Genomic DNA, 12600 nt, shown 5'->3' with positions numbered 1-12600 from the left:
AGAATTTTTTAAGAAAATCAGATATTATTAACATTATTTATAAGCCCATCAGAAAGCCAGTAAAAGCCTATTACGAAACCCATTATAAAGTCAGAAAAATAACCATAAGTTTTTTTGGTTTTGAAATAAAAAATTGATCCAAACCGAATCGAAACCGGTCAGTTTAAACTGATTCTAATTCGGTTTGAGTTTTTTTTTTCCTTCCAATTTAGTTGTTTTTTAAATATAAAAACAAAATCGAACTGATCATCCCTAATTTAGAATATGCTATAATAAATATATATTAAAAATTTAGGTTTACTGAACCTAACATTATTTATTCTCTTCAGTCTTCTCTGCCATCCCGTTCTGTCCTCTCCGACGGCTTTCTCTTGTCGTTGCCATCCTGCTCTTTCCCTTTCGGCAGCTTGCTCTTGCCACCACCATTCAGGTAAACATCTGCGTTGTCTGTCAATTATACCAATCTCTCTCTCTCTCTCTCTCTCTATATATATATATATATATATATTAAAAATTTAGGTTTTCTAAACCTAACACTCTTTATTCTCTTCTCTGCCATCCCGCTCTGTCCTCTCCGGCGGCTTTCTCTTGTCGTTGCCATCCTGCTCTTTCCCCTTCGACAACTTGCTCTTGCCACCACCATTCAGGTAAACATCTGTGTTGTCTGTTAATTAACCCTACAGTGCATATTCTGGTGCCATAGATCTCTTCACCGTGCCTAGCTAACCCAAGACCAAATATTTTAGGATTTTAGATCCCCATTATTGTCCACGTAAAACCTACCGAAATGTAGTTTGAACTCAAAATTCCATATGCATATGTCTGCATGCATTCAAATCCCAGAAATACAACAACTATGCTGAAATTTTGAAAAATCCCAATTTAGCTTTTTTTACATCTCTTGGCAAAGCTAATGTTTTTCTTGATAAAAATGATGAACTAATTGGGAAAAAGACTCTGCAAGGAATGGTTAAAACTGGTTGGGTCTACATAATACAGTATGTTGAAGAGAAAACTGAATAAAAGGATAAAAAATCTAAAAATAAAAAAATATATTTTTAATATATTTTCAAATAAAAAAATAATTTTTATCACAATTTTAAACACTCACTTAAAACAGGGTTAATCCTTTAAATATTCGTGCTACTAAAGATATAAAGACAGTTTAGTACAGTGATTAAACCCTAATAAAATGATAAAATTTATAAATTTGAGATATCAAACTTCTGCATTTCTTATCACTTGCCATGTATTTATTTTTAAAAATCCATGTTTAAAATTGGATTTGTTTAAATAAACAGTATGAATGAATTTTTAAAGAATTAATTTCAAACCTATACATTTATTTTTATTAAATTTTAAATTTATAAATTTTGCTGAAATACAAAATTATCTAACTCTTGATAGAGCACTAATCAAATAACTAATTACTTCTAAAATAATATAAAATTTATTGATAATTGAGGAATGGAGAAAATATTCAGAGCTTAATTAATAAAATTTACAAGTTTGAGATATCATCGAAAATAAATACATCACTTGTAGATTAACATTTTTGGAGTTGTGATACAACTTGTTTTTAATTAAAATTTATTTTTAATTTTTTTTAATATTTTAAAATCATTTTTATGTGTTGATATAAAAAATAAAATTAAAAAATATTACTTTAATATATTTTTAAGTTAAAAATACATTAATAAACAATTTCTAACTTACTCTTAAATACCTTCTAAATTGAGATTTTCTCTTCCGAATTTATAAGCCTAATGGACACTGAAATCAATCAACCTTCCTAGCCAAAGGTACAGTCGTAATTAGCCCTACATCCAATAAACCCTGCTGCACCTAATAATATCCTGCAATTAGGTTTTACTAAAATATATTAACTATCCTTTGAGTCACTGGCAGCAAAACGAAAGTTGAAGAACTAATTAAAGAGTCCCTGCCCTAATTTCCTGAGAAGAGCAGCCCGCCCATCGTTTCCTTCTCTTTTATCTTTTGTTATCTTTTGCAGAACAATAACAACCAACAGAGAGTTATAATCATAGGTGCTCTATCTTCCTTACACTACTTACTTTTTATGTTTTTTTCTTTGTTGAGATTTATTATTGCATGCAATTGCTGCATATTTTGAATGATTCCCTCTTTTTTCCATGCTTTTTGAGCTCGTCTTCGGATTGGAACAAATAATTGAAAAAAATATTCATTTGACAACCATCCTTTAGATCACCACTAATTTGTTTTGGGTCCATAGTTGATTGCCGGTAGGCACGATGCAACACTGGAGGAGCTATTATTTTACAACTTACAAGTAAATCAAACTCAGTTCATTTAAACATAAAGAAAAAACAAGGAAGATGATTGAAATCTCTGTTAATATTGTAGTGATTATGGAGTTACTATTGGTAATGGTTTCTGGGTTTTTACCTTTTTCTTTGGTTTTTCGTTATAGCATCAATGTATTTTGTCTGAACCCTGTTGTGGAAGAGGTAGCTGTTTGCATATATATTGAGGATTCACTTCTAGAGTAGGAACCATATCAAAGATGTACTGCTAAAAGCTTCGGGAAGTTCATATTATTCTGTTTCGATTTGGGAACTGAATAATGTCAACTAGAATCGAATTTCTTTCTATAATTGCACTTTGATGTTAGAAACCGTAACTTTTGAATCTAACCATTGAAACATCACAGTTATGTGGTCTTTTTTGTTTTCCCTAGCATAAAGAAGATAAATTCCTATCAAAAGTTGTTGTTACTCTGCATTTTAAGGTTCTGACTTTACCATTTCTTGGATCTTTTTTGTAGAGAACTTGTTCATGCATTTATTTATTTTAATCAGACAATCTTTGAATCTGTTTTCAGTCTTTTTTTACCTTTGCAAACATTATTATTATCAATTCATGCTTTACGTCCTTTCCACAAAATCTTGAGATGATTTTGTGTTTGTTCATAAGTATTTTGTTTCTGATAATTAAGTTGTGAATTTAAAAAGTCATTTTGAAGATAAATGCAACTTTTAATCTATTGATGTTAATTAATCATGCTAGTATATATGTTAATGTGATATTTTATGCTAAAATAACCATATTAACGTGTGTCTTGGTTCTAGATCCAGGTTGATCCGATTTGACCCGGGTTGACCCACCAAACCCATGACTCGGTAATTTTACCTGGTCAATGGCCGGGTCGGGTTTTATAACTATGGGTTTTAGGGTATAAATATAATATAAAAAGCAATGCTTGAAACAGAGCATCCAGCACAAAACCCACAAGCAAATTTCTTTCACTCATTAACATATAATCAACAAGGTACTTATTAATGAATCAACTTCCATTCTCATATGATTTTTCCCTGAATTCAAAATTTGTTCTTTTATATTATTTATTCTGTTGTGTGTTGATAAGAAAAGGAAAAAAAATTTGAGCTTTGAAGAGGAATAATGATAGCAGCAGTTTCGTGGGTACCCAAAGGGGTTGCAAAGTCTGTACCAAGTGTAGCAGACCCACCTTCAAAAGAGGAAATTGAAGAGCTGATCAAAGCTAGTGATTTAGAGAGAAGGTAAGCTACTATTTTCTCCCTTTTTCTTTCAAAAAAGTTTACTTCTTTTTGTGTTTCAATGGCTGTTAGTTGTTGAACGTACGGTTTTTTTGCTATACGGTTTGTTGGCTGATTCACTTTTTGTGTATTTTCAATGCTGTTAATAATTGAATGGGAGGACTAGGCTTAATGGAGCATTGTAATGTTGATTATTTGAGTGCTAAAATAGCTGAGTTTTAAATCAGGAGGTGTTGATTTTATAGTAAAGTGTGATTGGGTTTGAGTTTTTGAGACCCATTTGATGAAAAAACAAAATTTAAATCTCTGTTACGAAGGGTGAATGGATATATGGGTTATGTGAACTTGGTGGAGTTTTGGTATCGTATTGGGTTGTATCAGTCTTCAAGTTATGCAAATTGATATTTGGTTGTACATGTTTTTGTGTGATGAAACTATCAATCTCTGGTTTTGGATTTTGTGATTATTGCTTTTATTTTATGAACCCGAGTTTAACATGACTGTTGTGTCAACCATCGCATTCTAGTTATACTGTCAAATTTCTGGGTTGTTGAATAGTGTGATTGTTTTTCATGTTCTTGGTTTGTCCAGTAGAGAAGATAGTGGCAGCGAGGAAGATGACCAGGAAATGGATGTTGATGCTGCCAAGCAGACCGGTGAAGTAAGCCAAGCATTAGCTGTAGCAAGTGCACTTGGCAGAAGTTCCAAAGTTAACAAGTCAGAGACCAAATTTGATGACATAGCAGATGGTCTGCAGGAACTTGATATGGACAACTATGATGATGAGGAGGATGGTACATATGCATCTACAAAGAATCCATTTTTCTTTTTCCTTTTCTTTTATGTACTTTTTTTTATCTGATACATTTTGTAGAAAATAAGGGGTCATTGGTCGCCATGCTGGTTTAGTTTGGGAGGTTAGGATGGATTGTTTAAATACCGATCTCTCTTGATAAGAGCATTCTTGAATATTTGAATCATTGAGGGAATTATTAAACCAGTGAGTAACAATCACTTGTATAAATACTTTTTCAGCTCTTTTTTTCCCTTTTGATTCACATCATTTTCTGGTCACATGCCTTGAATTTAATTGACATTGGATGAGTAACTAAAGATGCATCTGGTCACACAGGTATTGAGCTGTTCAGCACAGGACTTGGGGACCTTTACTACCCAAGTAATAGCATGGACCCGTACATCAAGGATGAAGATGTAAGTTTGACAGCTTTGTTATGCTGTAGCTGGCTTCTCTTGGTATTTGGTTACTTATTTTTGCACTGACTCTTTTAGGATGATGATTCTGAAGATCTTGAAGACATGGCTATCAAACCAAAGGATGCAGTCATTGTTTGTGCATGCAACAAGGATGAATTTAGTAACCTTGAGGCATGCAATTGTTAGTTGGGAAGCTTTGCAATTCTCTCTCTCTCTCCTGACAAGAAGCGCCAATTGTGCATGCAGGTTTGGATATTGGATGAAACAAGTGATGGTGATTCAAACATATACGTTCACCATGAGGTTCCCCTTTCAGCATTTCCCCTTTGCACAGCATGGCTTGATTGTCCACTTAAAGGGGGAGAAAAAGGTATGATAGCTTATACGCTCTGCTCGGAACTTGTTTTTCTTGCAGATTCCAGCTTCTCCAGTATATTCCCATTTTCTAGGCTCACCTCCATTTTTTGAGACATCTGGTTTTAATGTAGTATTGAAATTAAAAAGTGGTGCATGAGGGTTGGTTTTCTCGCAGAAGTTTATGCCTTACTACCTCTTTTGAGATTTGTGTTTTTGCAGGGAATTTTATAGCTGTTGGGTCAATGGAACCTGCCATTGAAATATGGGACCTTGACATTGTATGTGGAACATCACATAAAATTACAAATACATTGACTTTTTTATGTAGAGATTGTTTTAGAATCTCTTACATTTTCTGCTGTTCTCAGATTGATGAAGTGCAACCAGCTGTGGTATTAGGTGGCATTGAAGAGAAAAAAAAGAAAAAAGGGGAAAAGGTGTATTCTAGAGTTCCTTTAAAGTTCTCTGCACCTTTTATTCAAAACCCAGGCATAATGTGATATGGCTTGAGACTGTGTATTTTTTTTTCTTGTTTTTTCTCACCAGTCCTGCAACTTCTTTTGTTAGGTGCCAATTAAATACAAAGAAGGCAGTCACACTGATTCTGTCCTTGGTCTTGCTTGGAACAAGCATTTCAGGTATGGGGAATCTCATACGATCTAGTTCTGTTCTATCTGCTAACATTGATGGATTGCTCCGATAGCTAATAAGTATTGAAATAAATACAGGAACATCCTTGCCAGTGCTAGTGCCGACAAACAAGTCAAAATTTGGGATGTGGATGCTGGAAAATGTGACATTACCATGGAGCATCATACAGACAAGGCAAGAATATAGCCTCACATTATTCTTTTATATAAGTTGGACAGTGAACCAAGCCAGATTCATTTGTTACTTGGGTATGCATTCATTGGGATATTACAATTGTTCATGCATCGGTGCTGACCTATTAGCCTATCAGTGTCCTCAACCCAGGGACGACCAGGCACATTGTATGCACATGAATGTTGCAAGACATGTTGAACCATTCAAAGATCAACTTGCTAGTGATTGAATAACTTGTCAATATTCCTTTGTCATAAAACTAAACATTTGTTAAGGAAATTCTAATAATGAAAAAGAAAACAAATGAAAGTTGAGTTCCTTCATTTTATCCAACTGTCATACAATGTGCCAGTTGCCTGTCTTCATAAAACAATTTAGTCTTCTAAGATTTGTTGGAATTATAAGAGCAGGGTTTTGAAATATTTTCAGCTCTAAGTCATAGCAGTTGTCTGTGCTAGCTAATGTAATGAACACCCTTTACTATGCTGTGTCTTATGGTTCTATTTAAATTTACTGGATGCAAAAATTATGGTTACTTGTGTTATTAGCTTATTGATATGGGTTACATTCTTCTTTTCATACAAATGCTGACAGGTTCAAGCAGTTGCATGGAATCATCATGAGCCACAAGTTCTTCTCAGTGGATCCTTTGATCGTTCAGTAGTCATGGTAATACAGTGCTTGTTTAGTCTGATGTCTATAGATTTGGATTGTCACTATACCTCACAGTGCAAGGCTTTTCTTTCTCAGATCACTGCCATGTGAAAGTTTTCTTTAATTAGTCATGGTAATTAAGAGCTTTCTTAGTCTTGATGTCATTACCCTTATGCTTTGCAGAAGGATGGAAGGTTGCCTTCAGATCCTGGTTTCAAGTGGTCGGTCACAGCTGACGTTGAAAGCTTGGCCTGGGATCCGCATGATAAGCATTTATTTGTGGTGTGTGCTTCATCCTTCTATTTATGGTTTTCCTATACCTGTTTTTGAGTTCCTTCTATTTCTTCTTGACAAAGAAACAGAGGGGAACATTGTTTCTATGTTCTAAATACATGATAGGTGTTTATAGTGTTTGATTTGCGAGGCACTGAAATATGCTCTAAAATGCTGAGATATCCTTGTAGGTGAGTCTTGAAGATGGTACAGTTCAAGGTTTTGACATCCGTGCTGCCAAGTGTGGATCAGCTTCTGACCTTAAGCCTAGTTTTACCCTCCATGCACATGACAAAGCTGTTTGCACAATCTCTTATAATCCTTTAGCACCTAATGTACTATCTTCATTTTCATATTTTAATCCTTAGGTCTAGTTAGATGTTTAGATTATCAACTTCACTAAACTTTCCTTACCATGTTTGACAGCTTCTTGCTACTGGATCAACAGATAAAATGGTAAAGTCTCTACTCTTTTCTTTTTTTTTAGTCCTCCAAAGCAGAAGTTATCGATGGTTCATATAATTCCATTTTCTGCTGAATATTTCTACAGGTAAAACTCTGGGATCTGTCCAACAACCAACCCTCGTGTTTAGTATCCAAGAATCCTAAAGCAGTATGTGACCATAACTTTCCTCAGATTCTAAAGTTTAAACATGTTTTTAGATGTTAGCATGAGTAATCACACTGTTCTGAATGTTTTCAGGGAGCTATCTTTTCTGTTTCCTTCTCAGAGGACAACCCTTTTCTGCTCGCTATTGGAGGCTCCAAGGGGACATTGGAAGTGAGTTTAAAAACCCTATCTTATATTTATTGGAGCGCATATCTATGAGGAAGTTTGTATAATTTATCCTAATTTATGTCACTGAAATCTCGCAGCTATGGGATACATTGTCTGAGGCCGAGGTTGCTAGAAGATTTGGAACCACAGCAAGCTGAAATCACCGCTGGCTTCATTGATCAAGAAGATAAAAGACCTATGCTCCTGCTAGAAGATTTGGAACCACAGCAAGCTGAAATCACCGCTGGCTTCATTGATCAAGAAGATAAAAGACCTATGCTCCTTGTAAAATTTGCGAGCTACAGCAAAAGCCACATGGCCTTGTTATGAGCATGAGTCTGGGCAGAAATTCTTTTATCTTGTCGGATAGATATCATCACATAATTATCTATGACTGTTTATGCTTTTAGCATAATATAATTTTTAATTTTTAATTATTCATCTTAAATTCTTTTATGAATGGTTTGGAATAAAAAAGAAATAGATGTTGTCGGACTCTATTATGAATTTAGTGGGTATCAACTTTTAATATTATCATTCTTATAAGAGAAAATAAATAGAAAAATACTTTAGTTGTGCAAAACATAAAATTTAATATAACAAAATTAATAAACTATATTTATGGCCAAATCATAATTGAATTTTTTTTAGTTGAAGAGTAATTAAAGTCATCACACTAATAGTTATTGATCATAATAAACTTGCAAAAAATATCTCTTGTTTGATGATTAAGCTAATTTTTAAATTCTACGTGGTCAGAATAAATATTTATGGTGATTTTTCTAGATTTTGGCGAGACAAGTTTAATGAAATTTAATATAATGAAAGGATACGAGACTTTTTTAAAATTTCAAGAGATTAATTCAGATATAAATCATGTCAAGTCATTAATTTTGTTAGTTTAAGGAGGAAAATAGACAGAAAGAAGGATTGCAAACTTTGAAGAAAGCCGTATAAACTGAAGTTTGGAAGAGATATTCGGAGCTAATTTATTTTTGTATTTTAATTTTTTTTAAAATCTTTGTATTTTTTTCTTTGTTTTAACTTAATTTTTTTAGTATTTTCAAATCGTTTTGATATGATAATGTTAAAAATAATATTTTAAAAATAAAAAATATTATTATAATATATTTCTTAATAAAAAACATTTTCAAATATAGTTTGAATAACCTCACAAGTTTAAATTTATGCACTTTTTTTAAACTTTTTGGATTAAGTAAGAGAAAATAGTTGAAAAATGTTTTTACGTGCAAGATGTTTGCCCAAGAACATTGAGAAAAAAAAGATAGTGAATTAGGGTTTGAACTAAAAGTACCAATATTATGTTTTTAAATAATAAAAAAAAGTCCAAATAGTCATTCTATAGCTCGTAAAAAATTTTTACTCTTATAAATAAATTTGATATTTTGAATTTATTTTGAACACGTACGACCAAATAATTTCTTATAAGAAGAGTCTATATAGATGTCTTGACAAAATTCAATTATCATAGAAGATAAAAGAGATTTTCACAACTAATGTATTGTGGTGAACAATATTTTTAATTAAAATTAATGAATATTTTGAATAATTTAAAGAATTTTATGACAAATTCTAAGTATTTGAATATCAGTCTATACTTATATGTCCAACATTTATATCATAATATTGACCATTAATTCTCATGAATTAAAATTTTTAAGGAGGTTATATAAATACTGGCTAAATTCTTATAAATTTAATAAATTGATTAATAAATTTAAAAATTCATGCAAAGATATGTGTGTGTGAGAGAGAGATGTTTTATTATTGTTTATTTTGGTGAGATTCACCAAATAAAATACATTTTTATAGTTTTTAAATGAGAATATTCTAGTTATTTATTTATCTATTGAAATTTTGGTGGAAAGCATGCATTTCAATACTAGGTCTATGTATTAAAATGTAAATATGCAGTCCTGATATTAAATGAAAATGATGGAAAAATATGTTAGAGACCCGTAAATAATTTTAGATTGATTTTTTTTTAGGATTTGTTTGTCAAGACTCATTTTTATTCAAAAACAAAGAAGTCAAAATAAATCCAAACGTGTGTCTGCTAAATACTCAATCATTAACTCCAAAATTTAGTGCGGTTTTTATTTTGGTCTTTAATTTTTAATTTGTGCATTTAGACATTTAATTGACCATCAAACTTCTAATTCTTTTTAATTTGTCTTTTGATTTGATCAATTTCAGCCATAAGTTTCGTATCTTTAATGATTTGGTTATTGATTTTGAATTTCTTCAATCAAATCCCTAATTGGCTATTAAAATTAAAAAATTTTATAATTATGCCCCTGATTTGACCAATTAAATTTTTCAAAGTCCAAGTCCAATCCCTCAAAATTCAATTTATTCCAATTAAACTCAAATTAAATCTAAAAATCTGATTTTTCTTTCAATCAAGTCCTTAATAAAATTGATTAAACCTTCCTAAATTCTGAATTGAGTCCCTACTCATTCAAATTATATTTTTTTTTTATCAAAAATAAAAATATTTTCACCAAGACTTTTCATCAATCATAATTGAATTGTCATTTTGTCAATTTTATATATTATGGTCCTTCAACTTATTATTTTATTCCTTTATACCCAACTTGAAAAATTTTATTCTCTTTCTTCGTATGTATTTATCCTCTTGTATTTTTAAATTTTTCTGTGGGGTCACAAAAACATAACAATTCGAAAAATTGTTCTGCCTTTGCATTATTCCCTCGTAGAAAGAATGCCAATCAATGTTTTTACCTTGAGTGAATATCACCCTTTAAATAAAAATGTCAAGGTTATCTCGGAGGCCATAGGCGTATTGTGCACATCTTCTCGGGCAGTAGCTTTCACAAAACTCTGGGCCCTCTTTTTGTCAACCTCTCATGACAATTTAATGCTAAGCTGAGGAAGTTAGATGGCAATAATTAATCCGAACCAATTCGGACGACATGATTGATTTGAAGTTAACATCATGCACCGCATTAAGAATGTCCATGCATTAAAAACGCAAACTAGAGCTTGATTTACCGGTGAAAGGGGCTTGTCTCTTTCCACTGTACTTGAATTCAAACCCTAGCATGCATGCCTGTCACTCCTGTGGTGCCTTACATACCTACTGGGTTTACAGGATATTCAGTGAGTCGTAGGACTGGGTTTACAGGATATTCAGTGAGTTGTAGGGATTAGTCATGATATGCGTAAGCTGACCCGAATACCCCACATAAATAAAAAAAAATATTCATGCAATAAGTCTGCAATTACCTCCTCCTTCTTTTGTCAAATATTTGGTTTGAATTAATTAAAACCACGAGCTCCAATCCCGAAAACTGATTGGAGCGTCGGCGAGCCACCTGTGGATTGCGATGTCCTCGAGATAGTTGTAGTATTCTTTGATTCTTGCAGGACACCAGTTGCTTGGCACATTTGTATACTTAGAGACATGCTTTAAATCATCTCTTGAGATTTAAAACAATAATTACCACTTAACATTAGGTTATTATAAATATTAATTTTTATTTTAAATAGTTTTTTCAGTTCCATGCACGTGATCTAAAAATTTTCTTAAGAAATGTGACAATAATATAAATTAACAATACATATGATATGAATAATATTTAGTAATTTAAGTTGTTGAATAAAATTTTAAAATATAATTTATATTATTTTTTAGTATACTCACTGACATTAAGTATATATATAAAAAAAAATAAGAAAAATAATATAAGACAATAACAATAAAATAACCTATAAAAAATTAACTAGAATTTCAACTTAATTATTTGATGTAATGTATGTATTTTAAAAATCTCTAAAATTTATATTTCTTATTGGTTTGTTTTCAAACCATTCTAGAGTTTTAACACTTAAAATAAAATACCAATATATAATTTTGAAGTGATTTAAGTAACTTATTTTTTGTTTTCTTGAGATTTCATGATGGCCTTAAATAATAAGAAAATAATTAAAAAAACAAATTAACCTATATTTTAGCATTCGTATTAGAAAATACCCCCTTTTTTAAAAAGAATTTATATTTTTTAAAAGATTTTAACTAAAATGGTCTTTTTCTTAAATAGAGATGGGTTTTAAATTCTTTTTAATTAGTACTGGTAATATATTATAATAATATTGCCATATCAAGGTATAATAATCAATAAAAAAATCTACGGAATTCGGGATTTTATATATAGTTGCAAATTACTTGAATAATAATAATAAAAATAACTACTTGAAATAGCTATATTATCCATGGATTCTTATTAAAAAAAAAATTGTTTTGGTTTTTCAGACCAGTAGCTTTTTAGGTTATTATCCGAATTGATTTAAAGAGGAAAAAACATGAGAGAGAAAGTTTTTATAAATAAATTATTCGAGTAAGAGTTAGTCGACGAGATTCTAACCATTAATAATAATAAAAAAGAAACATTATAGTAATATCTTATGAAAAGGTCAGGGTGCCGTTTTTCTTGACAACCTTTTCTTCTGATATCTATCTTTTAGATTCTCATTTTGCTTGGTTAATTTTTTTTAAAATTATTTTTATTTTTATAAAGATTAAAAATATTATTCATGTTATATTTGAGCACCAGAATCAAATGGGAACTGTCTTTGAGATTTGAAACAATTATATTCATATGTACATAAATAAAATGCATATATATATATATATATAGAGAGAGAGAGAGAGAGAGTTACAATCAAGAATTCCCGATGCCGAAGGGCAACATTTCCTTTTCATAATATGCATCAAATCTCTATCATTCAACGAGAGCCACATCTGCACCTTCCTCGATCTCCACCATTCCTCCAATTCCATTATCTCCACCATCTTCCAAAACTCCTTGCCATTGCTCCATCGGTACACATTCCACTTTATGCCTCAGCTTCCAATCAAGTGCTTGACATCCTCTTGAACAATAATTTACAGTGCCA

General features: G+C 31.4%; 1 protein-coding gene, 1 long non-coding RNA gene and 1 pseudogene across 11 annotated transcripts; 1 reads left to right on the top strand and 2 right to left on the bottom strand.

Annotated features, from left to right (window-relative positions):
- Positions 1–323: 323 nt before the first annotated feature.
- Positions 324–8090, top strand: LOC105125313 (periodic tryptophan protein 1 homolog). 10 transcript variants are annotated; one of them, XM_011025709.1, is made up of 18 exons: positions 1889–2048; positions 3412–3560; positions 4149–4351; positions 4690–4769; positions 4848–4943; positions 5019–5142; positions 5349–5407; positions 5498–5566; positions 5697–5767; positions 5858–5954; positions 6549–6623; positions 6792–6890; positions 7073–7216; positions 7308–7337; positions 7432–7494; positions 7585–7662; positions 7758–7795; positions 7874–8090. In XM_011025709.1, exons 2-18 carry the CDS (start codon positions 3442–3444, stop codon positions 7893–7895), a joined length of 1467 nt encoding a protein of 488 aa, XP_011024011.1. In that variant the 5' UTR covers positions 1889–2048; positions 3412–3441; the 3' UTR covers positions 7896–8090. The 10 variants fall into 10 exon arrangements, with proteins under 10 accessions (XP_011024006.1, XP_011024007.1, XP_011024008.1 ...); XM_011025707.1 differs by adding an exon at positions 3111–3310 and having other exon boundaries at positions 7758–8046; XM_011025704.1 differs by lacking the exon at positions 1889–2048 and adding an exon at positions 324–430 and having other exon boundaries at positions 7758–8046.
- On the bottom strand, positions 7235–7520 carry LOC105125312 (uncharacterized). The gene is made up of 2 exons (XR_842223.1): positions 7439–7520; positions 7235–7344 (listed from the first exon to the last, which is right to left on the bottom strand). It is a non-coding gene; the product is annotated as an uncharacterized LOC105125312 (long non-coding RNA).
- Positions 8091–12359: 4269 nt separating the features above from the next.
- The window catches only part of LOC105125575 (F-box protein At1g67340-like), a 1096-nt pseudogene continuing 855 nt past the window's right edge, over positions 12360–12600 (bottom strand).

This window comes from Populus euphratica, unplaced genomic scaffold, assembly GCF_000495115.2.
Source record: "Populus euphratica unplaced genomic scaffold, PopEup_1.0 scaffold22.1, whole genome shotgun sequence".
In the NCBI taxonomy this organism is placed as follows: Eukaryota; Viridiplantae; Streptophyta; class Magnoliopsida; order Malpighiales; family Salicaceae; genus Populus; species Populus euphratica.
Note: the sequence above shows the minus strand (reverse complement) of the source record. Positions and strands in the feature narration are given on the sequence as shown.